The sequence below is a fragment of the Lepus europaeus genome, chromosome 10 (assembly GCF_033115175.1).
Source record: "Lepus europaeus isolate LE1 chromosome 10, mLepTim1.pri, whole genome shotgun sequence".
Taxonomy (NCBI): Eukaryota; Metazoa; Chordata; class Mammalia; order Lagomorpha; family Leporidae; genus Lepus; species Lepus europaeus.
This window is the reverse complement of record NC_084836.1, coordinates 2,277,369-2,304,375: the sequence shown is the minus strand read 5'-3', so window position 1 is coordinate 2,304,375 and position 27,007 is coordinate 2,277,369. Positions and strand designations below refer to the sequence as shown.

Genomic DNA, 27,007 nt, shown 5'->3' with positions numbered 1-27,007 from the left:
GGCTCCAGAGAGGTGGTGACGAAAGACAGAGAACGAGCTGACCCTTCCCCACCAATGCCAGGCGACTGTGGGTGCTCGTGAGTGTGCTTCAGTCTCAGCTAGGGCCAGCCTTGCAGAGAGACAGAGTGGCGGCTCCACCGGCAGCTCCAGTGCTGCGGCTGGCACCCTGGCCAGGCCAGAGCAAGAGTCACACTGGGAAACAGCTGTTCCCAGTGGGGCGCACAGGTGCTGCCCGGGAGCGGCAGTGACACGGCCTTGCAGGACCCCTTCATGTGGTGAGAAGTAAAGAACTTTTCTTATGTGGGTGAATTCTTGAGTTCTCTTCATGTTTCCCACAGTAGGAGTTCAGGGTGGCGCTGTGGCTGCAGGATTCCCCACCTGCAACACTGGCCTCCCATATGGGTGCTGGTTCTAGTCCCAGCTGCTCCACTTCCGATCCAGCTCTCTGCTATCGCCTGGGAAAGCAGTAGAAGATGGCCCACATGCTTGGGCCTCTGCACCTGCGTGGGAGACCCGGGAAAAGCTCCTGGCTCCTGGCTTCAGGTCGGCCCAGCTTTGGCCATTGTGGCCATTTAGGGAGTAGACCAGTGGATGGAAGGCCTTTCTCTCTGTCTTCCCCTCTCTCTGTCTATGGCTCTGCCTCTCAAATAAATAAATAAAATCTTAAAGAAAAAAAAGTTCATACAGAAAAAGTTTAAAAATGTTTAGTAATTTATTTAAAAATAACTTGGCAAATCCTTTATATGATATCCTTTATATGCTATTATTGTGCATATGTTTGTGATGTTAGTGTTTTCCAAAACAAAACATGGTTTAGTGAGAAGAAAGACATTCTAGGTTTTTGCACATTTCTTTAATGTTTAACTTAATAGAGGCGTGAAAAGAATTCTTAAATAAAATTATTTTATATTCAATATGTTACTTATTCAGTGTGGTTCGTGTATTCAATATGTTACATTTCAATATGTTATGTGAACAAATGAGTCTCATACAGGCGTCTGACTGGCGAAGAGGGCGTTGTAATAGCATTTTCAGGTAATTATAGAGCTTTTTTCTCAGTGGAAAATCACAGGTCAATAAATGCTTGTTTCTTAAAGGTCAGATGCAACGTGGAATCTAAGAGCACGTCAGTGAGTGCTTGTGCTCAGTCACTCTAGGAGCACGTCAGTGAGTGCTTGTGCTCAGTCACTCTAGGAGCACGTCAGTGAGTGCTTGTGCTCAGTCACTCTAGGAGCACATCAGTGAGTGCTTGTGCTCAGTCACTCTAGGAGCACGTCAGGGAGTGCTTGTGCTCAGTCACTCTAGGAGCACATCAGTGAGTGCTTGTGCTCAGTCACTCTAGGAGCACGTCAGGGAGTGCTTGTGCTCAGTCACTCTAGGAGCACGTCAGTGAGTGCTTGTGCTCAGTCACTCTAGGAGCACGTCAGTGAGTGCTTGTGCTCAGTCTAAGAGCTCGTCAGTGAGTGCTTGTGCTCAGTCTAAGAGCTCGTCAGTGAGTGCTTGTGCTCAGTCACTCTAGGAGCACGTCAGGGAGTGCTTGTGCTCAGTCACTCTAGGAGCATGTCAGGGAGTGCTTGTGCTCAGTCACTCTAGGAGCACGTCAGGGAGTGCTTGTGCTCAGTCTATGAGCACGTCAGGGAGTGCTTGTGCTCAGTTGGACTCCTTGGGCTCTCAGCTGGACGGACCCAGGATTCAGAGCGGCCGGGGCTCTCAGCTGGACGGACCCAGGATTCACAGGGGCCGGAGCTCTCAGCTGGACGGACCCAGGATTCAGAGGGGCCGGGGCTCTCAGCTGGACGGACCCAGGATCCAGAGGGGCCGGGGCTCTCAGCTGGACGGACCCAGGATCCAGAGGGACCGGAGCTCTCAGCTGGACGGACCCAGGATCCAGAGGGGCCGGAGCTCTCAGCTGGACGGACCCAGGATTCAGAGGGGCCAGAGCTCTCAGCTGGACGGACCCAGGATTCAGAGGGGCCGGAGCTCTCAGCTGGACGGACCCAGGATTCAGAGGGGCCGGGGCTCTCAGCTGGACGGACCCAGGATTCAGAGGGGCCGGGGCTCTCAGCTGGACGGACCCAGGATTCAGAGGGGCCGGGGCTCTCAGCTGGACGGACCCAGGATTCAGAGGGCCCGGGGCTCTCAGCTGGACGGACCCAGGATTCAGAGGGGCCGGGGCTCTCAGCTGGACGGACCCAGGATTCAGAGGGGCCGGGGCTCTCAGCTGGACGGACCCAGGATTCAGAGGGGCCGGGGCTCTCAGCTGGACGGACCCAGGATTCAGAGGGGCCGGGGCTCTCAGCTGGGCGGACCCAGGATTCAGAGGGGCCAGAGCTCTCAGCTGGACGGACCCAGGATTCAGAGGGGCCGGAGCTCTCAGGATTCACAGGGGCCGGAGCTCTCAGGATTCAGAGGGGCCGGAGCTCTCAGCTGGACGGACCCAGGATTCAGAGGGGCCGGAGCTCTCAGGATTCAGAGGGGCTGGAGCTCTCAGCTGGACGGACCCAGGATTCACAGGGGCCGGAGCTCTCAGCTGGGCGGACCCAGGATTCAGAGGGGCCGGAGCTCTCAGGTGGACGGACCCAGGATTCAGAGGGGCCGGAGCTCTCAGCTGGGCGGACCCAGGATTCAGAGGGGCCGGAGCTCTCAGCTGGACGGACCCAGGATTCAGAGGGGCCGGAGCTCTCAGCTGGACGGACCCAGGATTCAGAGGGGCCGGGGCTCTCAGCTGGACGGACCCAGGATTCAGAGGGGGCCGGAGCTCTCAGCTGGACGGACCCAGGATTCAGAGGGGCCGGAGCTCTCAGCTGGACGGACCCAGGATCCAGAGGGGCCGGAGCTCTCAGCTGGACGGACCCAGGATCCAGAGGGGCTTGCCAGCTGGACTGCTGTCGTGGTAGCAGACGCTGCCCGTGGTCTTCCTTGAAGTGGCACGCTGAGCTTTGTTCCGTTGGAGAAGCTGCCTGGGAGGTCTAGCCCTGAGTCACTCGGCGGGCGAACTCCTTCCTGCTCCGGCGGCTTCCTGGGATTCCCTGTCCCTTGAGTGCCCACCAGCGTTTTCCAGAGTCTTCCTGTTTTGCCACACAGCAGACTGAAAAGATGTTTACTCGGGGTTCAAGGTTGTAGCTTTACTAGGAAAACCAGCGACTTCTCCTGCCTCATCAGGAACGACGGACTCCAGTGACAGCCTTCGGCCTTTAAAGGAGCTGTGGCGTTGGGGAGGACGTGACTGCCTTGCGCCTCATTCCCTGCAAGCCTGCGGCCTTTTCACTCTCCAGCACTGTGCGCCCGCGCGGGGAAGGGTACACAGCGTCTTAGTGTGCTGTGACAGCACTGGGAGGTTTCACAGGCACCCGGCAGCTGCCTGACCCCCGTGGAGGACTTCTGCCCACAGGAAAAGCGCAAGGCGGGCAGAGGGGGCCACAGCATGGGTCGCAGCTGGCATTAGCATTAGCAGGATTTGTCCCTGGAGACCCGAGACCCTGCAGCAGGGTTAGGATCAGGGACAGAGGAGCAGTGAGGGTTCAGAGACGGCTCTGAAGAAGGCGCTCACTCTACCGAGAACTCGACTCCACTTGCGGCAACCAGAGTCGTAAGCATTTAAGTGTGAACTCCTTAGACTCAGCAGAAGAGAGGAGTCGTTAAAATGGAAGGTAGTCTGAGCGAGTTACTGAGTAGGCAGCACAGAGAGATGCTGGAAATGTGACAGAGGTGAGGCCTGAAAGAGAATGAAGGAAAATAGTCCTAGAACGCGAAAATAGGCTGGAGAAAGGCCAATGCCTGTGAGGGTTGTGGCCAGGAATTTTCTGGTTCCGATGAAAGGCATTTTTACTTTGCTAGACTGACGAAACCGATCTGAAAAAAGACGCACTAAACAAAATAATGCACAGAGAATGGAGAGTGAAGCCGCTGGGTAGAAAGGGAAGGATGTCCCTGGACAGATACCAGCTCAGATGGACAAACAGTTGAGAACAGACTGGCACGGAGGTGGCAGAGAGAAGGCGGTGGAGTAGGATGCTCGTTGTAGAAGGCAAATAACCGCCAGGCCGGCTGGATTTGAGGGCGTCATCAAGCCGTGGGACACTCAGCTCTATGAAGATCGAGCAAGGTAGGAAGGAAAGGGTTGGGAAACCTGTACCAGAGACAGCAGCCACAGCACCAGCCACGTGGCTGAGGAGCTCTCCTGGGGCTGGGAGCCAGCACGCAGCTGGTGAGAAGCCGTGCCTGGGACAGTCTCTGGTGGTGACGGGTGGCTGGATTTAGCTGCGAGGGTCTGGTGGTGGGTCAGCACGCTTGTGTGCGTGGCCGTGAGCAGGGCGCCCATGAGAAGCAGAAACGGCGCACTCCGCCGGCGTGCCGGCATGTCTGTGCTGCTGAGGGCTTCGGTGGTCTTTATCGGCCCCTTTCCCTCCAAGCACACCCGTCAGGTACCTCTTGTTACAAGGCTGCCAAGCTGTGGGGTTGGGTTCTAGATCCCGCAGTCTGGCTCCAGCCCCCGTGGGTCTCAGGAGCTGGTAGATCAAGCCTAGGATTAGTGAACGTGTGTGCTGCACAGTTGATGAAGTTGGGCTGAGGACACACCTCGAGTTTGTATCCAGACCATTGGGAAACACCACATCAGCAAGGGGCCCTAGACCCGAGTCTGGGTGGGAACTAGCGGAGCGAGAGCATCCTTCTGGACTGGGCCTCGCTGTGCCGTGTGGAGTCAGCCAGTCCTCACAGGTTAGGAGCGTGGGTGGAGCTGGGGCCGAGACGTGAGGATGGCACTTGGCAGCTGAGAAAGGGCCCTTGTTTCTGAGGGCTTGGTGCCCAGTCCACTGGCGGGCTGTTGCAAAGACATTCTGCTTGGTGCTGGGAGAGAGGAAAAAGAGCTAGGTTTCCAGAAGTCATGGTCTTAAGGGAGAGGCGTGGCTCCCAAAGTCCTGCCCGTGAGGCTTCCCTGAGGGAGGGGTCACCAGCGGGATGTGGGCGGGAAGCATCCACCGCCCAGGGGAGACCCGGCCGGCGGGCGCTGGGGGTGGCACGGGTGTGCAGGAAGCACAAGGTAGTGCCACACAGCCTCTGTGGGCTTTCCCGCTGCTGCAAGGAGGGGCCCCTGGGCAGAGCGGTGGCCGTGGGCGCCATGGTGCCCCTGGGTTTGCTGGGAAATAAATGTCTGGGGATGTTTCTGTTGGTTGGCATACCTGAGGATGCCGTTGGCACTCAGCTGGCAGGGGTGCGTGGGAGGAATCCTGATACCCCACCACCACCCCTTCCCCATAGAAAGAATGCCAGGCTTGTAGTCTGCAGGACTGGGCTACATCTTTTTGTTTTTGTTTTTGTTTTTCTCCTAAGATTTGTTTTATTTGAAAGGTAGAGTTAGAGAGAGAATGAATGAATGTCTGTCTGCTAGCCACTGGTTTTCTCCCCAAGTAGCCTCAATGGCTGGGGCTAGGCCAGGCCAAAGCTAGGAGCTTGGAATTCCATCCAGATCTCCCATGTGGGTGCAGGGGTTCAAGCACTCGGGCCATCCTCTGCTGCTTTCCCAGGTGCATTAGCAGGGAGCTGGATTGGAAGTGGAGCAGCCAGGACTCAAACCAGTGCTTATATGGGGATCGGTGCCCAGCCTGCTGCACCACAACACTGGCCCCTGGGCTAGGTTTTATCTTGAGAAGTGAATCGGTTGTGGTGGAGCAGATTGCTTGGGTCTGGTTGGAGGCTTCCTGAGTGCAGGAAGGTGGTCCGGGCTGGCTGGGGTGCAGGTGGGGCTGTGGGGTGGAGCCAGCACTAACTGCAGGAGTCATGATCTTGAACTTTCCATTTTATTCTCTTAAATCTTGCTTACGAATAATCCTCAGTATTGGGTATACGATTTCTGTGTTTCCTGTCTCAGTTGTATGATAGCTTTGACTGCAGTTTTCTTTAAAGAATCAGATAGGTTTGATTTGAAGAAATAATCCGTCTTGCTCTCGTCCTCATTTTCTCTGGTGGTTGGGCTTCTCTCCGCTTCACTCTGTATGAATTGCCCTGGGGCAGTGGGAGTGCCGTGTGCGTGGGTTGGCTGTGGCTTCCTGGAGGCCATCTGACTGTGGCATGCAGGCCTTCTAGCACACAGAACAGACTGATGCTCCAAGCCTGGTAGCAGGTGAGCCCCTGCCCCCAGCTAAGTGCACTGTGAGAGTGTCCATAGAGCTTTTTTTTTTTTTTTTTTTGACAGGCAGAGTGGACAGTGAGAGAGAGAGACAGAGAGAAAGGTCTTCCTTTGCCGTTGGTTCACCCTCCAATGGCTGCCGCGGCCAGCGCACCACACTGATCCGAAGGCAGGAGCCAGGTGTTTATCCTGGTCTCCCATGGGGTGCAGGGCCCAAGCACTTGGGCCATCCTCCACTGCACTCCCTGGCCACAGCAGAGAGCTGGCCTGGAAGAGGGGCAACCGGGACAGAATCTGGCGCCCTGACTGGGACTAGAACCAGTGTGCTGGCGCCGCGAGGCAGAGGATTAACCTATTGAGCCGCGGCGCCGGCCGCCCATAGAGCTTTAATTCTTAAAAATAATTTGGTGGGCTGTTACTGATTTTAGTGGCTTTGTGAATTGTCTTTTAAAAAACTTTAAAAATTATTTTAGCCATATGAAAGAGAGAGAGGGAGAGGGAGAGGGAGAGGTAGAGGGAGAGGGAAAGAGTGAGAGAGAGAGATCATCTACTTCACTCCCCCATGAGAGAGAGAGATCATCTACTTCACTCCCCCATGCCTGCCAACTAGGACTGGGCGGGTCTGAGGGCAGGCAGGAACCTGGAATTAGATCTGGTCTCCCACGTGGCTGCTTGAGCCATCACTGCTGCCTCCCAGGGTGCTCGTTGGCAAGAAGCCAGAACTGGGAGTGGATCTGGGATCCACACCAGACACACGCACATGGTTCTCTGTTGCTGTGGATTCGTTCTGAGAAGAGGAGTGCGGTGGGGGCAGTTCTCGTTCCACCAGTCTTCCCAAGCAGTGTCCTATCCACTATGCCAAATGCCCGCCCCATTGTATCTTTGCAATGCTGCTTGGTGCACTAGCTGCCTTTTGGGGTGATTTCCTGGCATAGATCTTAGAGGTACGTGTGAACCCAGTCTGGGTGACTGAGTATGTCTGGCATACAGGATGTTGGCGTCTCCGGGTGACACCTGGGTTAGAGTGTGTGCCTTCCCCACTCAGAGCTGCTGACCTCGCACTGTCTCCAGGGATCTCAGATTGGTGTCTGCTTAGAAGTTCTGGGCTGGGTGACGCCGGCTCGGGCCTTCAGGGGATTATGCCAGTCTTCTCATTTCACTGCCGACACTAGCACTAACGTTGCTGCTTAGCTATTACTTCTGGAGTCACAGCTTCCATATTTGCTACCCTGAAGTCATGCTATCACTCTTAGATTCATTACTTAACAGGACAGCTCCTTTGAGTAGAAAAGAACCGTTGCCTTTTATAATTAGTCATTTACATTTTCTTTCCTTGGGGAAGAATTATTCACTTCTAAGAACTGGTTGGTGGCGTGGAAGTGACAGGAATGTTGGGAAGGTGACTCTCCAGGCTTGGAACTTACCAGTGAACAAGAAATGCAGGGGTATTGCTGCCAGGTCCGTGACCAGGGCCTGGAGTGGACTTTGTCTTGTGCTGGGGGTTGCCCCTGAGGAGTTGACTGAGGAGTTGACTGAAGGGAGACGCAAGGGGACAGACAAGGACCCAGAGCCTGCGCGGGAGCCCTGGGAGGAGTACTCCTGCGTGACGTTGATTCTCCCAAGGACAGCAGTCGGGTCTCAGGAATGAGTTCGGCAGCTGGACCCTGGAAGGGAGCTGGTCCCAGCTAAGTGCAAGGGAGCACTCTGTCCCCGTCCCTGGTGCTGAATCAGAATGTGGAGGACAACGACAAGGTCGGAGGCAAAGGGAGGTTTCTGCTACAGACAGACGAGTCACAAGAACAGCCGTGCTGCTTGGAGAGCAGGTCCAGGGTTTTGGTGGCCTGTGAGCCTGGTGCTGGAGCCAGTTGCGTATCTGATAATGGGGTTTGGACCCCTGCACAGTTGCTTGAGCAGCTTGCTTGGTGGCTTGGCTTTGTCCTGAGGAGAAGGTAGCGGGGTGCTCTGTACAGCTAAGCAGCTACACAGTGTTGTTTGGCTGAGATCCAAAGAGGGGAGTGTTGTGTGAGGAGATGGTGGTGCTTTATTGTTAATTATCATTAATTGTTATTAATTAGGGCGATGCCCGCCCAGCCCGGAGCCGTGCTCATCCTGCCTGTAGTCTTTCATCACCCTGTGCTTTCTGTTACAGTAAGTTCAGACCTCGGGTCAGGCCTTGCCGGGAGGGGGTCCTCAGTCCAGTTAGGGGTCTTACTTTCCCAGGTGGTCCTTCCTGCCTGAGCTTTGCCCCTCCTGCAGAGGCCCCCGGGAGAGCGAGGCCGGCCTTTCTCCTGAAGAGCACAGGCTGCGCTGTGTGTCGTCCAGGGTCTGTTTCTGTTGGTGACTTTGCCTTCCATAGAAGATTCCACCAAAGGTCCTTGTGGTCCTCACAGCTTCCCTTCTCCGCTGGCCCCGAGTTCTGTCAGCTGTGTCCTTCTGAAGACACAGCAGAGGTTTCGGCCTGAGGGGCGTGCGTGTGTGCTTCCTGTGAAGGGAGTGGTCTTGTTGCTCTCAGTGTTTCTGTGCGTGTACACTGGCTTTGTCTGATTCCTGTTTAGCTGCTCCCTGCCATCTTTTCCCACAGTGCAGCGTTTGCCTGTGCCAGCTGTGCAGGTGCAGGTGTGGGGGTGCTGGAGCCGTCTCCAGGGTGAGTCTCATTTCCCAGCGTGAAGCAAGCAGAGTCTGGTGTGCCCAGAGCAGCTGGGGACTGTCATGGACAGGGAGGGCCTCAGTGGCAAGTGCCTCCCCAGGGATTCCCACTCCTCCGCACACTGCACACCCCTCACTCAGCTGTCATCCCTGTCTCCATTGTGTGCCCTGGGAAGGCTACCCAGCTGCCACGCAGGGCTTCCTGGAGCCAGGGCTCCCTCACCGAGCATAGGCTGGGACAGGTGGGCCCAGCTCTGCCACCCTGCACCTGGTGGCTCTGCCCTGCAGAGCTCAGTGCCGTCACCTGGCTGGAGGCTGTCCAGAGGCTGGCCTCTGCTCCCAGCCTGCAGCAGGAATGCCATCTCTGCCTTCCCAGGTCTTTGCAAAAATAGATTTTTTTTTTCTCTTTTGTTTCCCCGTGGGCTCTAGGGCGTTATTCTTTTCTCCTTGTTTGGATTTCTGAGAACCCATCTTCCCTACTTGAGTGTGAACAGATTGAGAAATAAAACAAAATAATGGCAGATGGAGGCCACAGAATTACTTTTATTTCTGCTAAATGAGAGGCTTGAAATCCTATCTCACAGTGTGTGAGACAAATCAACCGGCTGACTGCACCCCGGGACTGGTCAGGCTCGCCGCCTCTCAGGCCGGTGCTGGGCCTGGCGGGTCTCCCTCCCAGCAGCAGAGCCCCTGAGAGGTGGAAGAGGGCCCTGTATGCTGCCAGCCTTGGCAGTGTGTCTGTCGCCTGCTTGGCCGGCGTGCGTGCTAGAATGTGCTCATGGCGGCTCTGGAATGTGTTGGGACAGGGCATGAGTTAAATCACCTGCAAAGCCGCTCCATCCCCGAGGCTCCCAGTCCCCTTGGCTGCCTTCTCAGCCCTGATCCTGTCCTGCTTTGTTGTTGGACCTCGCTCATCAGAACTGAATGGTGCCCCAGTCCAGATGTGAATCTCCTTCTGTTACCTGCTTTCTGGGGCAGAAATTAACTCCTTCAGGTTCAACGATGGTGATGTTCAAAGGCGTTGAAGTCTGGATCCCAAACGCCTTACCCCATGAAAGTTCACATGCGTTAGAATTCACAGTCTGCCCTTGGCTTCTGCGCAGCTCCGAGTCAGCTGGAGGGGCATCAGGGCCCCTGGGGCCAGTGCAGCTCCTTCAGGGCCCAGCAGTCCTGTCTGGTAGAGGCTGAGCCTCTGACAGCCCTCACTTTTCAAGAGCTCACATTCTTAGGAGGCTGTGTTAGCCTCTTGTTCGATCCGGCCCGTGGGGCAGGATCTCGGGAGAGAGGCTGTTCCCAGAGCCGCCCAGGGCCAGCCGCTAGAGGACCGCACGGTGTCTTCCTGTCCAGAGTTGGCGAGCGGAGCTTGTGTGGTTTTGCTGTCACAGAGATGTCAGTGTGGAACCCGGAGCCTGTCACTTGGGGTCCGCCTGGGAGAAGCCCCCCAGCAGGAGGGAGGCTGATGCTGTTTACTGCCCACGTCTGGGAATGAACCTTCAGGGCCTCGTAGGCGTCTCTAGTTCTGTGCCACTGTGGCTGCTGCTTTTAGTCTTGTTAGGAAGTGTTGTGTTTTGCGTGTGTGTATGCATGAGAGAGAGAGGGAGAGAGAGAGAGAGGGAGAGGGAGGGAGGGAGGGAGGGAGGGAGGGGAGCACAGAACACACAGAGGATGCCAGTTATGTCAGGTACAGTCTTGTGCTTTAAATTTTTCTTTTAAAGATTTATTTGTTTGAAAGGCAGAGTTAGAGAGACAGAGGCAGAGAGTGAGCGAGAGAGATCTTCCATCCATTGGTTCACTCTCCAAATGGTTGCAATGGCTGGGGCTGCGCCGATCCGAAGTCAGGAGCCAGGGGCTTCTTCCGGGTCTCCCACGTGGGTGCAGGGGCCCAAGGACTTGGGCCATGTTCTTCTGTTTTCCCAGGCCACAGCAGAGAGCCTGATTGGAAGTGGAGAAGCTGGGTCTTGAACCAGCGCCCATGTGGGATGCTGGCACTGCAGGCAGAGGCCTTACCACTACCCCACAGTGCCAATCCCTGTGCTTTACTTTTTCTGCAAGAAAAAAATTATTTTTTGAAAGGCAGAGTGACACACACACACACACACACACACAGAGGGATCTTCTGTTTTCTAGTTTGTTCCCTAAATGGCCACAACAGCTCGCTCTGGGCCAGGCCAAAGCCAGGAGCCAGGGTGTCCATCTGTGTTTTCCATATGGATGGTAGGGACATTTGGGCCATATTCTGTTGTCTTCCCAGGTGTGTTAGCAGGGAGCTGGATCTAGAGTGAAGAGCCAGGACTCCGACCAACCATATGGGATGCCAGCGTTGTAGGCGCTGGCTGAACCCTCTCTGTGCCCCAGCCCCGGTCCCAGTCCTGTATTTTTCACATTCGAGCTACAGGTTGTTCTTCCAGCCCCACGTTTGTGTCCCTGGGAAGTCCTCCTCCTGGCTCTAGAGCTGGGTACTTCCTGTCCCGAGAGCCCCGCAGGGCTGAGACTGCTGCGTGGCTCCACAGTGATGCCTCACTCTGGGGTTCCGTGGGCTCCAGGCGTGTCTCCGAGCGCACAGCAGATGTCTGCGCGTCTCACCTCATCCAGGCTGTCCTCCAAGTGTCTCCCAGTCCCGTGTCTGTAGGTAAGGAAGATCAAGTCCAGATGAGCCCTCCTCCTCCCCGCCATGGCTCTGTGGGCAGTCCCCCTCGACCGTGAAGCCAGTACCTCCCTCTCGGCTGGCATTCCTTCACTGTCTGCAAGGTACCAGGACCCTGCTGGCCATCACTGAGTGCCGGCCTAGCGGGCCTGAGCCTGCCTGAGGAGTGGCAGCCGTCCGGCCTAGCATTTCCTGTCCTGACCAAGCGCCCCGTGCTTGTGACTTTACCAGAGCCAGGGGCCTGGCGTCCCCTTGCCAAAGCTTGGGTGGCTTTCCCCACTGTCACTCCCTGGGCAAAGCTGTGGCCAACTGCCATCTCCCAGTGCTGTCTTGGCCAGAGGCCCTGTTGGCTCACTGGGAACAGAATCTGTCCATATGGGGAACTCAGGCACCTAGCTGTCCTCCTGGTCCCCTTCTCTGTATTTCTTAGTGGGTCTTAGGGGCCCTGGTACGGAGCATCCTCTAAACCTATGTTGCTGTTTACTGCCGCCGGCTGTAACAGTATCCTAGTCTTAGCAGCTGGAAAGAACACAGACTTTCTACCTTAATTCTAGAGGTTAGATGTCTGACCTGCGGCCAACCTCGTGGTGAGGGCAGGGCTGGTTCCTTCTGGAGGCCCCTGCAGGAAGCCCACCCTGCCTTTCTCAGCCTCTAGGGGCTGCCCTGTTTCCTTGGCTCAGGGGCCCTCTCTCCGTCACCAACACCAGCAGAGGCAGGTGGACCCCGTTGTGTGGCATCGCTGTAGTCTGCTTCCTCCTTCCACTGTTAAGGACCTGTGATGCCATTGTTTCCATCCAGATCCTTAGGATGCTTTGCCTGTCTTAGAAGATCCGCACCCTCGGTCCCTGTTCCCCGTGCCCAGGTCCCAGAGATCAGGGTGTGGACACACCTCTCAGGGTCGCCTTGACAGCCTGTGTGACTGTGTTGCTTCAGGAACTGGGTGGGACCTGGCTCCTGCAGATGGCGTGCTGAGAGCAGCCCTGGGAAGAGCCTGCTCTCCCAGACCGGGCTCCCCAGCCCGCCCCCACCCTGCTGTCCATGTGTCTCTCTGGGTGCTCTCCTTGTGGTGACAGCAAGCTGTCACAGAGCCTGCCACTTCCTGAGTACCGCCTGTGTCTTGAGAGCTTGTTGGGAGGTTCTAGCAGGGGAGCGCAGCTGCTCGTACGCCCCTGATCCTCCTCTAGCGGGGAAGGTCGTCCTCTTTACTGACTCACAGCTTCGGGAGGGACAGCCGTGGGGCGGTGAGGGAGGACGGGGACACCTGCCTAGCCAGCCAGATCAGCCAGTCAACCCTGGCGAGCAGAGGGGTGACAGGTGTCGCAGCCAGACAGCTCTCCCGTCCTAGCTGTCCCACCCTCGGGGTCCTGGAGCTCCCAGGGCAGTCCCAGCAGGGCTGCTGCTCGTTCTGTAGGCGGGGACAGGAGCCTGTGGGGGCTGCTGCTCGCTAGGACCCTGCAACTCCTGGCTCCTTGCCAGGCTGACTTCAGGCCGCCCGTTCCCCTGATACTGCCCAGGCTGTGCGGCATCAGGCTATGAGCCTCACTGAGTTCACCTGGCATCATCCGTGAGCCGTCTCCGTGCAGGGGCGGTGTCGTAAGCACCTGGATCATCTGCCTCATGGAGCCGGCGCAGTGCCGTCGCCCTGGGTCCCCTGTCCAGTGCCTGGCTGGTGTGTTCACACAGATAGGTGCACTCCGGGAGCTGAACGTGTGCACCTACACTGATGTGTAGAAATGGGCTGTTCAGTGTCCTCTCTGGTGGGTGTATGGGGCTCTGCTTCTTCAGGGGAGACCCCACGTGCTGCGTGCGTCCCCTCCTGTTTCTCAAGGTAAAACCTCGCCGTTGGTGAACTTGTTCCGTTATAAAACTATCCCCCGTTACATGGTGTTTGCAGCCGCCTTTTCTCGTCTTTGGAAAATAGGTTTCGTGTGTATGCATCTGATCCACATTATTGTTTTTCCCTTAGGACAACTACACCTTTGCCCAGCCTGGGATTCAGATGAAAGTGAAAATGTTGGAAGAGCTCGTGAGCCGGATTGACGGTGAGCAGCTCCCTGAGCAGCCCTGTCTGGGGCAGGCGGGGCCGAGGTGCCCGGCCTCAGGTGCCTGCGCGGCCTGTGCGTGCTGCTGCGGCACACGCTGTCCCTCCTGTGCAGGTGACAGGACACGGTCAGAATGCAGGGCCAGAGCTCTGCAGGAAGTAACGCGCGAGCCCCAGCCCAGGAGCGTCCTGATCTGGAGACAGGCCGGTGGCTCATGGCTGTCCGTTGGCACTCGGCTCCCTGCCTCCGTGCGTCGTTTTGCTACCAAGGATGTTAGAATAATTTCTCCATGGAATCCAATTAATTACTGAGTCTGGAAATAACATCTTTAATATTATAGAAAAATTATGGTGTGTGCTCGGGCAATTTTAGATTACGCTTTCATGTTTAAGTGGGGGCTTTGAAATACTTTTTACCTTCATCCTTAAAATAATTCCCCCTGCGATGTGCTGACTGTCACATTGCAATAGCAGAGTTTAATTAAATGAAAGTTGAGAGATAATGCTAGCCCGTCCCGGGCATATTCTCCTGGTAGTTAGTTAAATTAATGAACAGAGCGTTAACAGAGTGATGCCAAGCAGAACTGGCCGTGTGTTTGTGACAGCAGCAATGAGGTGTGGAGCAGAGACGTGCTGGTCCATGCAGAGTGTCCCGTGTGTCGACCAGTCGTCCCTGCAGGTCTTCACGGCCCACACAGGGCAGGGAGCCTCCGACGTGAGCCTGGAGAGTTGTCTCACTGCACACACCGTGTTCCGCTCTGTTGTTTATTCATCTGAAAGGCAGAGTTACAGAGCGGGGGGAGGGAGAGACAGAAAGATCGATCCAGTTGATCAGCTGATCAGTCTCCCAGGTGGGTTGCGGGACCCAAGGATCTGGGCCATCTTCTGCTTTCCCAGCCACAGGAGCAGGGAGCTGGGCTGGAAGTGGAGCAGCTGGGATTCTAGATCTGTCACTCAAATTGGATGCCGGAGGCGGCTTAACCCGCTGTGGCGCAGTGCCGGCCCCACATGCTCTGGGTATGACCTACGCAGGGCAGGGTGCTCTGATTGTCTTGTTGCACGTCCAGAGGCTTGGGCTCTGTTTGTGACCCAGTCCTGTGCCTGCCGTCTCAGTGCTGGGGCTCCCCCTGCTGTCTCCCCCTCACTGTGCTCCGGCGGGGAGCTGCTGGATAGCATTGTGAAACAGGGCTATACAAATTATCAACTCCATTTTGTTCCTTGATTGAATCTGACATTCAGCTCTCTGTCTAATGGTTATTACCTAATCTCCATGTTATGAAGTTTTGCGCAGTTCTTCCAATAATGCTTTATTTGATTCACTATTCTATTTAGCTACTTTCCAGCCTGTCCATTCTAGACACGGCCTTTTGCTTCTGCAGGCACATCTGTTGTGCACTTCACTGTGAGGTCTTGCTTGGCTGTGGCGGCACTTTTTTCCCTACCAGCAATTTCTCAAGTGCTCCCTGGCCTCGTTTACTTCTTTGAAATATGATTTGCAGTGGATGTGAATTACACTTCCTTAGCCGGTTCTTCTTCCCCTCTTGTGTCCCTCGGAAGGCATACTTCATGTTTCCTGGAGGTTAGGAAGTTGTGGTTAGCGCTCGTTTGTTCCAGGGCTGCAGCTGGGAAATACTTGAATTGATTTTTCGCCTGCGCTGTGGCTCAGGAAGAAGCACAGTGCAGGTTTGCGGGGTGGCTGTTGAAGAGAGCCGCAGCAGCGAGCAGAGGAGCCCAGCCACGTCCGCACGTCCAGGAAAGCACGGCTTTGTTTTCAGCGCGGCTTCTGTGTCCGCCATTCTCCTCCTGCAGCCTTTGGTTTAGAGGATCCGTCCTCCCCAGCAGAGGAAGCCCAGCCACGTCCGCACGTCCAGGAAAGCACGGCTTTGTTTTCAGCACGGCTTCTGTGTCCCCATTCTCCTCCTGCAGCCTTTGGTTTAGAGGATCCGTCCTCCCCAGCAGAAGAGGTTCTTTGGTCTGATGGATTTAACTCCGTCTATATCTTCTTTATTCCCGTTTTTTTTTTTTTTTTTTTTTTTGACAGGCAGAGTGGACAGTGAGAGAGAGAGACAGAGAGAAAGGTCTTCCTTTGCCGTTGGTTCACCCTCCAATGGCCGCCGTGGCCGGTGTGCTGCGGCCGGCGCACCGTGCTGATCCGAAGCCAGGAGCCAGGTGCTTCTCCTGGCCTCCCATGGGGTGCAGGGCCTAAGCACTTGGCCCACCCTCCACTGCACTCCCGGGCCACAGCAGAGAGCTGGCCTGGAAGAGGGGCAACCGGGACAGAATCCGGCGCCCCGACTGGGACTAGAACCCGGTGTGCCGGTGCCGCAGGCAGAGGATTAGCCTATTGAGCCGCGGCGCCAGCCTATTCCTGTTCTTCTAAAGAAACCCTAAAAAATTTTCTGTGATGGCTTCCAGATAGGCCCCCCTGGGTGGTGGAATAGGCCCCCCTGGGTGGTGGAAGCAGGCGGTGTACCAGATGGGCCACGTTTGGGCGGCCTGGCTGGTGGGAGCCGTTGCCCCTCACCAGTCACGTGAGGAGGCGACTCCAGGCCTCATCTCTACGAAGCTCTCCCCCTGCCACCCTGTCACTCACCCCTGGAGAAGGAATTTGTGAGCTTGGAACTTCTGCAGGGACCTTGAAGATCTCATTAAGGGCGGAATGTACTAGGAAGAAAGAAATCGCTGTCTTAGGAAGCCTGGAGCCTCGTTCCTGCACTGAGGGCAGCAGCGGCGTGCCGCCCGCGGTCCCGGCACGACGATGAGGAAAGGCGCCTGTGTGCACTGCTGGGAGCCGGGGGCTGTGCTGCTCTGTGAAGTGAGGGGAGAGGAGCTCTGGTGTCCGGCGGTGCTGGCGTGAGGACTTGGGCCCAGAGATAAGGGTCAGGAGGCAGGAAGGCCGGGAGAAGCAAGGGCAAAGAGGGGCAGCGATACCGTCTGCTTCTCCTGGAGTCAGGAGCAACCAAAGACTTTCTGGAAAGCACTTTGGGTCGGTTTCTTATTTTGCGTAGTTTACCACTCCCCTCTGGCATCCTGGACACGAAGGTGCGGTGAGAGAGGGCAGAGGCGTGTGTCTGTGGTGGAAGCCACGTGGGAGGGAGGGGCAGCCTTCTGTGAGACTGTGTGCAGGGCGGGTGGTCTTGATCCGGCTCGAGAGGGGTCAGCTGGCTTTGGGAACCCCTGGAGTCCCTGGGGCAGGAATCGAAGATGACGCGCCACAGAATAAGAGACGGTGTCTTAGTGCCACTTCTGTTGGAATTAAAGGAAAAGGTGAGAACAGTTTCCCACCGAAGACAACTGGAAAAGCTGGATATATTTATAAAGTCAGTTGAGAGAGAGAGAGAAACTTCTTAGAAACACTGACATGCTGTCAAGAGAACAGGGGCTTCCTGGACCAGAACATGCCGGAGCCTGGAGAGAGAAGCCTGGCTCCAAAGCCGCCGTGGTTCTGGGGGTGTTTCTTGACCTGGAAGAGATCGCCCGCAGTGAGCTGCGGGTTGGCAGCCTCGCGCAGTGCCTGGGTCGGGTCAGTCACTCAGGACGCGGAGTCTCAGGAACGCCCGTGCTCCCTGTGCGAGCCCAGCAGGGACACAGCAGGACAGGGTGGCAGTGCCACGGCCTCACACAGCCTCGCAGTCCAGGGTCACGTCACGGGGGAGGGCCGGAGTGTTTTGCACCTTGAGGGGTGGTTCTGTCCTAGCATTTCCTCCAAACGCTTCGAGAAGCAGAGCACAGCCTTCCCTGGAGGAAGTGGTTGGAACTCGGATCGCGCCCACAAGTTACTTTCCTTGTGAACTGGATGACTTGTGCACAGACGTCACGAAGACTCCACATGAGGACAAGCGGAGAACAGCAACAGGCCCCCAAAATGTTGAGCTTTTGCAATCCTTTTTAAAAGTTTTTATTTATTTGTTTGAAAGGCAGGGTTACAGAGAGAGGGAGACAGACACACACATAGACCGATTTTCCATCTGATGGTTGACTTCAAATGGCCTCAGTGGCTGGGACTGGGCAAGGCCGAAGCCAGGAGCCTGGAGCTCCATCTGGGTGTCCCCCGTGGTGCAGGGGCCCAGCTTGGGCCAACTTCTGCTTTTCCAGGTGCATTAGCAGGGAGCCAGATTGGAAGTCAAACAGCTGGGACTCGAGTTGGCATTCAGATGGGATGCTGGCGTTGAGGGTGGCAGCTTAACCCACAGTGCCACAGCACTGGCCCCAAGCTTTTTTTTTTTATTTTTAATTTTTAAAAATTTTTTTATTTGACGGAGTTATAGAGAGCGAGAAGGAGAGACAGAGAGAAAGGTCTTCCTTCCATTAGTTCACTCCCCAAATGGCTGCCACGGCTGGCGCTGTGCTGATCTGAAGTCAGGAGCCAGGTGCTTCCTCCTGGTCTCCCATGCGGGTGCAGGGGCCCAAACACTTGGGCCATCCTCCACTGCCTTCCCGGGCCACAGCAGAGAGCTGGACTGGAAGCAGAGCAACCGAGACTAGAACCCAGTGCCCATATGGGATGCTGGCGCCACAGGCAGAGCATTAACCAAGTGAGCCATGGCGCCGGCCCCCCAGCTTTTTTAATTCTTAGGTATATGCTCTGACACTGTGATCCTTGCTGTGTCTGAAAAAAATACGAGCAGAGGCTGGAGATGTCTGCGGGGAATAGGAGACTTGTGGGTTGTGCTGGAGATTTGAAGGAAGGCCAGCGAGGACTTCTGCGGTTGAGAAATCTTATTGCGTGGAGTTAAGAACTCAACAAAGAGGCACAGCAGATTAGACACAGCTAACAGGAAAATTAGTGAACTGGAAGACAGGTTTGAAGAAAGCATAGTAAAGCACAGAGTGTTAAGGATAAGGAAAACACAGAAAGGAAGAGAAACAGAGTATGGGTAGAAAGCTTTACGTCTGCTTATTTGGAATCATAGAAGAAGAGAAGAGATTGAGGAAGAATTCAAAGAGACAATGATTGAGACCCTTCCACAACTACTGAGGGTCAATCAGCGTTTAAGTCCTACAGCCAAATACCTGAGACAAGCCCCTTGGGAAGGAAAGAGCAGTTGATTGAGCTCACAGCTTTGGAGGTTCAGATCTGAGGTTGGCAGCCCTGAGGTTTGGCCTCTGATGGAAGAGTGCGTGCGGAGCAGGAACGGCCGGCGAGGCAGGAAGCAGTGAGAACAGCTGCTGCTTGGGCTGCACAGGCTGTGGCAGCGCCAGGGGCCGTCCCCGTGTGCTGAAAGGATGGAGCTGCCACCTGGCCTAGGCGCCTGCCGTCTGCAGATACGTCCTCCAGGCATGAAGTCGAAGTTCCAGGAGTCCTCTGAATCCACAGTGTCTCACACTCTGCAGAAACTGGGTACGCCCAGAGAGCTAAAGCCACACGCCCGTGACCGCTGCAGCGTGACTGAGAACCGCTGCTGGGAGCTGCCACCGCGGGCAGAGCCCTCGTGGTGCGGCTGTGCCACAGTGTGGGTGAAGGGAGTTAAGCAGGTAGGCAGCTTGTGGGGAACGGAACCCAGGGAAGTCACGACCTCCACGGGGAAGTTGTGGGGTCAGAGGTGAGATCTGGTGGTCCGAGCGCTGGATCTGGGAAGCCTGTGAGGACTTGGGGTTTCCTGGGTGAGGGGAACCTTCTGTAACTAGCACGAGCCCTAAGGGGCCGAGGGCCTAGGTCACAGGTTCCTGCCCCAGCATTTTACTTTGACCCTGGAGAGGAAGCTGGCCGGGCAGCTCTGACAGGCCACCGCCCACCGGCAGCCTGCCACTCCATCCAGAGAGAGCTCGTTCCACACAGGCCACTGCGGTGGCTCTGAGGAAACAGAAGCCGGGTGACAGCAGAGACATCTGTGGTGCCAAGATTCACTCAGAACCTCACCCAGTGGCTGGCGCTGTGGCGCAGCGGGTTAAAGCCCTGGCCTGAAGTGCCAGCATCCCATATGGGCACCGGTTCTAGTCCCGGCTGCTCCTCTTCCGATCTAGCTCTCTCCTATGGCCTGGGAAAGCAGTAGAAGATGGCCCAAGTCCTTGAGCCCCTGCACCCATGTGGGAAACCGGGAGGAAGCTCTTGGCTCCTGGCTTCAGATCAGCGCAGCTCCGGCCTTTGCGGCCATCTGGGGAGTGAACCAATGGATGGAAGACCTCTCTCTCTGTCTCTACCTCTCTGTAACTCTGTCTTTCAAATAAATAAAATAAATCTTTTTTAAAAAAAAGATCCTCACCCGACACAGTTCTGTTTATTTTGCTTCGCAGGCTGTTAACAGCCATGGTCTCTTCTCGCTCTCTGAAGGCCTGTTGCTGGTGTGGGTGCAGTCCTGCAGCCCGTGTAGCAGGCCCTGGGCTTCCTGTTTCTTGCACGTTGGCTGGACTTTGTGGGAAACAGTTTCTCAAGAGAAACCCACGCAAGGGCTGTTTCAGTCTAGAGCCACCAGCCCAGAGCTGAGCGTGAGACAGTGGCATTTCTGTGTGAGAGAGGCTGCCTGTGCCCTGAGGCCACTGATGCCAGCAGCCGGGACGGCCCGGGCCCCTTGCACTGCTCCTGTGTCTGCAGGCCTTGGGGTGGGTGTGCATGTGTGTGGCGGGTGGGTGGGCGAGCAGGAGGCTGCTCGCTCTGTTTGGGTGCGGGGTGTCTCAAGGCTCTGTGCCCCAGCGGCGTCCAGTGAGCCTCTCGGTAGGGGTCTACTCCCTGAGCTGGCCGGGGCCCTGCCTCCCCACGGCGCCCATCAGCCTCTCGGTGGGCGTCTCTGCTCCCCGAGCTGGCTGGGGCCCTGCCTCCCCACGGCGCCCATCAGCCTCTCGGTAGGCGTCTCTGCTCCCCGAGCTGGCCGGGGCCCTGCTTCCCCTTGCCCGTTTTGTCAGCAGCAGCTCCTGTCCTCAGCTGGCCCTGGCAGTCCTGCCCTGCTCTGGCCTGTGCTGCCTCTGCAGCTCCATGGTGGGTTAGACTGGCACCCGCGTGCACACAGCCTGGCCAAACCGAGTGACCGAATGTGGAAGTCCGTCTGGCTGGGGAGCCACTGGTCGCTGTGAGCAGCCTGGGAGGGCCCTGTGTGCCCGGCAAAGGAACAGCCTCCAACTCTCAGCAGATCTCCAGGGTGGAACAGCACGCGCTTGTCTCTGCTCACACGTGTGCGGTCGTGGCTCAGCTGGGGCTCTGCTTGGCAGCATCCTTGCTCTGGGACTCGGGCTGTCGGAGCAGCTGCCATCAGGCCGATTCCCGGCCAGTTCCCGTGGTGCAGGGACGAGCGCCTGGGAGTGGTCCAGGGCTCTAAACATTCCCAGCAGGACATGGTTTCCAGCATCTGCTTCCGTCATGTTGGCTGAGCCAGAGCCCAGGGCTGCAGCTCCATGGGAAAGGGAAGTGCCCGCCTGGACCCGCGGGAGCCAGTGTTTGAGGGTGACACCAGTGAGCCCCGTGGTCACCAGTGTGGAGAGGGCTTCAGAGAGAAGTGCACAGGTCTGGAGCTTATCCAGAATGTATGTGCGTTCAAAACAAAAAACCTAAAATCTTGGGCCCGGCATTGTGGCTTAATGGGTAAGGCTGCCGCCTATGATGCCGGCATCCCATAAGGGCACTGGTTTGTGTTCCGGCTGCTCCCTTCCGATCCAGCTCCCTGCTAATGGCCTGGGAAAAGCAGAAGAGGATGGCCCAGCTGTTTGGGCCGCTGGTACCCACATGGGAGACCTCGAAGAAGCTCCTGGCTTCACCTGTCCCAGTGCCAGCCTCTGTGACCATATGAGGAGTGAACCAGCACATGGAAGATCTCTCGATCTCTCCCTCTAACTCTGACTTTCAAATCTTAAAAAAATGAAAATCTAAGTTGGTTTTTTTGTTGGCGTAGAGCTTTTGTCAAACAGCTCCACAGAGCAGAATTAGTGTCATGTAGTGTGTGTTCCACGCTTGTGCTACTTCAGTTTTCCTAAATATTCGTAGACAAGGTGTTCATTCTGAAGTCATCCAGTTAACTCCCCTCACAGTCTGTCAGCCTCTGTCTGTTCCCTACTTTTCGAAGGATTTTTATGCATAAAACCAAGTTTATGCATCCAGGAATGTGAGTAGGTTTTTGCCTGGTAGCCATGGAGCTGGCATCTGTGTGGCGGTGAGCCCCAGTGCCACCTCTTGCACACTTCGCCATGGTGCATGCTGCCTCTGGCATCTGCCTCCAGGGGCACAGAGTCCCACTGCCCCGGAGAGCAGGCCGTCAGCCCCCAGCCCTTCCCAAGGCCCCTGGTGGCAGATGTCGCACCTTGTCCGCGACACCGATGTTGCCTGTGTCCATGAAACGTTTGTCAGGTGGGCAAAGTCACGGGGAACCTACTTCAGCGTTAGTGAGGCCGTCTGAAACGTCCAGCCTCGGCAGATGTGTCAGTTTGCCATGTCCGTCTGTGCCGCGGTTCACAAGACTTCAGACCATGAGGACCCCCGTCTCGGACTGAGAGCTGTCTTGCCGGAGGGCACGGTGGTGGTGCAGAGGCTGCCTCAGGAGCAGAGCGCTGGAGCCCTGTGTTCTCCTGGGCTCCACTCTGCTGTGCCCTGGGAGCCAGAGGCAGCGAGGCCCTGCGGGTCACTGACGGCCACGCAGAGCTGGGGTGGGGCACGGGTGTCAGCCCTGGGTGTGTGTGGCGGCACTGAAGCCCTTGCCAGGGCTGCTCGGGCAGGGCGGGGTGCGCCGACAGCAATGTGCTCCCTGGGTTTTCTTGTCCAAACTGCTCTCTTCCCTTCGGTAAAAGCTGGGGTACTCCTTCCCGCCTCATCTTTTCAGGGCTGGGAGTGCCAGACTCAGCCAGGGAGAACACAGACCGCCCAGTTTCCTCTCGGCCTCAGATGACGGGGAGCGCTTAGGACCTGGAGGCGCACGCTGAGATCCAGACGTCACTGTGCCTTCTGCATGTTATCTGCTCACCTTCCAGGTGACTTCAGCCCCGTGCAGTGGACCGTGTGACATTTAAGGTGTGCACAGACGTTGACCCCGCATACATGCCTGCCTGGGCACACCGCTTGGAGCACACACTTTAGATAGGGTCTGTGCCATGGCATGGCTGCCACGCCCAAGCTCCTTGCGTTTTCATCTTCCTGGGCTGAGCCGACGCCTGTTAGGCACTCGGCTGCCTGGCGTGCCCGGGGTGAGGGTGGGGGAGCGTGCCTCTTCAGCAGGGATTCTTGTTTGTGGTTGAGGGCTTTGATTGAGCTGTAAATAAGCTGAGCTCATTTGACTTTCCCCAGCCCTGAGGTGGTGGTGAGGCCGGGCACCGAGCGGCTGTGGCTCCTGAAGCCACTCTTCTCCGTTAGGTCTGCTGGTTCCTGGTGTGTTTCTGTCCTACTCGTTATTGTTCTCTGTGCGCCTGGCCTAGGGCCTCTCGACCTCTCTGGTGACTGTGCAGTCACAGAGACCGGCTGGCTTGGAGGAGGCTGGGTTTTTCTTCGCAGTGACCATAGCTGCTGGTCGCTGTGTCACTCGAGTCCACAGACACAGCCTGCACAGGGCTGCCAGGACAGTGCCGATGCCCTGAGCACCTGTGCGTCCCCTCCCTCTCCAGTCCGCCCCGGGCGGTGCCAGCTCCGCCGTTAGTAACCCTTGCCGTGCCTCCAGCGCCTCCACGGCCCTGTGGCCTCAGGCCCCCACCTCTTCCTGCAGCAGCCGCAGGCCGCGTCAGTCCTGGGCTGGTTGGTTTTCCCTAAGTGCAGTGCCTGCCCTCGGGCCTCTGCTGTAGGTCTGGGTTCTTGAACTTTCCTTGCCTGAGACAAGTTTTTCCTCCTAATCCCTGCCTCCCCCACCCCAGACAGGAAGGCTGTCTCTCATTTGCACTCAGCAACACGGCACGCGCTGGTGGTGCCTGTAGGTGGGAGGGAGGGGCGTGGTTTGCCCCGAAAGTCCGCAGTTGTGGTGGCCGATGGGGTCTTGGCCTTCAGAGACCTGTAGTCTGGAGGTCACAGTCCCCCATAGTCAGGAGGGAACCCAAGGAGCCTGGGGAGGACCCCGTGTCATGTACCTCCTGCCATGGGGAGAGCGTACAGGTGGCCGCGTCGTTGGCCCAGAGCCAGGAACGTGCTGTTGGCAGCTCAGGAAGGCATCTGTTACACTGACCGTGGTCACTGGGTCTGACCAGTGTTACACTGACTGTGGTCCGAGGGTCCGGAGCTCCCAGGCCCTGCTGAGTTGTCTTCCCACGTCCCCTGGCTTTGGGCCTTCCCTGAGCTCCTGTGGAGTGGCCAGCCGTGTGCCGTAGCCGCCTGCAGAACCTGCATGCACAGCTCTCAGCGGGGAGTTTGTGGAGTGGACCCACACGGGCGAGGACAGTGTGCGATGCATGTCACAGAGGGACTGGCATGCGTTTGAGCACTGGAGTGTCACGGGGGACCGGCGTGTGCTTGAGCACATGTGTGTTACAGAGGCACTAGTGTGTACACGAGCACACACGACAGGCAGACGAGCCCTCAGGAAAGTCCCTGCCCTGAGGAAATGCTGCAGCCTGGTGTCCGCCGGGGTCTGGGGCCTCTGGGTCCACGGTGAAGGCTCCGCGGCACTCGGATCCTGGGGTTGCACACGGCCACCTGTGCGCTGCGCGTGCCTTCGTCCTCCTCACTGCTCAGGCCCCATCTGCAGGCACGCTTCAGTTAGGGCTTCAGCGTGTGCACGCCAAGGGAGCAGCACTCCAGTCTGCAGCAGCTTGTGTTTCAAACTGAAATAGAGTCCGCGTTAGAACCACCAGCACCACCCCCACCATCCCGGTCATCATCTGCCAGCAGGAAGCACGGCTCATGGCCGGGGCAGGGGGATGGAAGAACTAACTTGAAAAGTTTTCGGATTTTCCAAATCAAAATAGTGACACGCCGGATGGACAGGACGACTTTGTTTTCCCTTTTGGGATGAGATCTCTGAAAGCTGTGTGTGAGCAGCGGCACCAGACCCAGCGGCAGACTCGGGGTGTCGGTTGTGAAGGCCCTTGAAGTTTGCACCCCAGGAGAGTCCAGGAAGTCAGACCCTGAGGTCTAAGCTGCAGACATCAGGCAGAGGGTGCAGAGTGGGGGTGGGGCGGGCGCCCTTTCCTCAGCTCCTCCTGCTCAGATTCCAGCAGGAGGGAGCAGACGCAGATGGCGGGAGCCTGCCCTGGGGTCTTCTCACCCTCCCTTGGATCTACGCTCGCTCTGGTCTGTGAAGCCGTCTCTGTCCAGAACAGCGCCTGGCAGCAGCTGCAGGAGGGGAGGTAGGGCAGGCCATGAGGCCTGTGTCTGGAAGGCTGCCTGTCCCACCCAGCGGTGGCTGCTTGTAGGGACAGCGGGGGCTGAGGCAGGTGCTGAGCTGGGCTGGACAGGTGTACAGCCTGCGGGAGGGGCTCTGGCCCTTCTCTCATGAGGAAGGAGCTTACTGGGGCCTGCTCATCAGGAGAAAACCAGGAACGGGCCGGCCTGCAACCGGAGGGCTGTGATGGACAGAAAGGAGACTTCGGTTAAAGGGAGCAGGGCCTGTTGGAAACCATGCCGAGTGCCCCTGGCTTCCCCCTGGCTGCTGGGGGCGCCGTTTGTGGGGAAGAGTGGGAACTGTGGAGGCCGGCCCAGCTGGGCGAGTTAGTGGTGTGGGTTGGCGAGGGGCATCCCACACGGTCCACCATCTCCCCCATGTGTAAGGTGCTTCCAGCAGGGCTGGCACCTTGAAAGCCTGGTACGGAGTTAGTCCCCATGATTGTCATTGTCATCGTCATCGTCATCGTCATCGTCATTGTCAAACCAAAGCAGCACCTGATGGTGCAGAGGAGAGGTGGTGAGTGTGGGGCGGTTTAGCCTCAGGGCTCTGCTTGGACCGTGTTGGACCTGTGGAGCTGCCAGGATTCCTGTCTTTTTTTTTTTTTTTTTTAAAGATTTAATTAATTTATTTATTTGAGAGGGAGAGACAGAGATCTTCCATCTGCTGGTTCACTTCCCAAATGGCTGCAACAGTCAGAGCTGAGCCGATCTGAAGCCACATGTCAGAAGCTTCTTCCGGGTCTCCCCAATAGGTGCAGGAGCCCAAGCGCTTGGGCCGTCTTAATACTGCTTTCTCAGGCCACAGCAGGGAGCTGGGTCAGAGGAGGAACATCTAGGACTCAAACCGGTGTCCATAAGGGATTCCAGCTCCTCTGTGCCACAGCGCCGGCCCCTAGGTTCCTGTCTTGCCAGTACCCGAGGAGCTGAGGCAGGGTCCTCTCTCCCGCCCAGGGGCCCAGTAGGGTGGGTGATAGTGGTTGAACCCCAGGAGATCATGGTGTGGCTGCTGTTTCTGATAGTTCACACTTTCGCCCCTGAGGGGAAGACGCGGATTGGGTTCTTGGAGAGAAGCTCTCCCTCCGTGTGTGAAACAGCTTTCTCTGCTTCTGCGTTACCGCTTCCTTGAGTTTCTTAATTCTGATCAACTGTGGTTTTCATGGACTTTCCCTGAGAGCTGTCTTGACTATCTTGTAAGGTTAAAGCAGGCTTCTTCTTTCAGGGTGGAATTCAGTTTTAGCCGTAAGCTAGAGCGAGCGTTATCGCCGCCCCGGTGAGACGGCCCTTGTTACCTCTGCGAGGTGAGCAGTCAGCGGGCAGAGGAGCTGCAGCCGCGCGAGCGACTGTTGATGATTGTTGTCGAGAGCCTCAGATGCAAACCCAAGCCCAGCCTGGGCTCTGCGGCACCCTGGACGCCCTCAGGTCCTGATGCCACGTTGATACCTATTGCATATGTATCTATCTGGATCCAGATATGTATCTCTCTGGGTACCATGAGGTCCTGATGTCACGTTGATACCAACTGTATATGTATCTATCTGGGTTCAGCTATGTATCTCTCTGGGTACCCTGAGGTCCTGATGTCACGTTGATACCAATCGCATATGTATCTATCTGGGTTCAGATATGTATCTATCAGGATACCATGAGGTTCTGATGTCACGTTGATACCAATCGCATTTGTATCTATCTGGATCCAGATATGTATCTATCGGGACACCATGAGGTCCTGATGTCACGTTGATACCAACTGTATATGTATCTATCTGGGCTCAGATATGTATCTCTCTGGGTACCCTGAGGTCCTGATGTCACGTTGATACCTATTGCACATGTATCCAGCTGGGTTCTGGTTCAGCTGCCATCTGAGCGTGAACCTGGGTTTCTGCTCTCTGGTGACAGTAGTCGTAACGGCAGCCACCATGGGTTAAGCCTGCCCTCAGGTGGGACCACACTGGAGTCCCTGCAGGACGACCGTGCCGGCAGTGGTTGGTTTGTGACCGGGAGGACAGAACATTCACAGTTGTTTGAGAGTTCTTTTTCCAGGCCTGCACTTGGCATGCAGCCGTGAAGCCTGGCTCTTCGGAGAGCTTCTGGCCGCTCCCACCCAGCCCACCTGCTGCATTTGGCGTGAAGTTACGGCTGAGCGTGGGGCGGGCAGGAAGAGCTGGCCTCAGGGTCGCCGGCCGCCCTCGGCTCTGTGTCCCGGTCGCGTCCTTCCTGGAACCACTGTGTGTGTGGGGTGTGTGTGTGTGCTAAGAGCGGGATGGCAAAGCCGAGATGAGCCCTGCGTGTTGGCTGCCTGGTGTGGAGTGTGTTTGCTGCAGGAAG

The 27,007-nt window shown here is 56.8% G+C and overlaps 1 protein-coding gene across 1 annotated transcript in view; it reads left to right on the top strand.

Annotated features, from left to right (window-relative positions):
• TBC1D22A (TBC1 domain family member 22A) overlaps positions 1 to 27,007 on the top strand; it is a 367,129-nt gene that overhangs the window by 205,504 nt on the left and 134,618 nt on the right. The window contains exon 10 of the mRNA XM_062202659.1: positions 13,384 to 13,459. Within this exon, the coding sequence (XP_062058643.1) occupies positions 13,384 to 13,459 (76 nt within the window). The remainder of the gene's footprint in view (positions 1 to 13,383; positions 13,460 to 27,007) is intronic.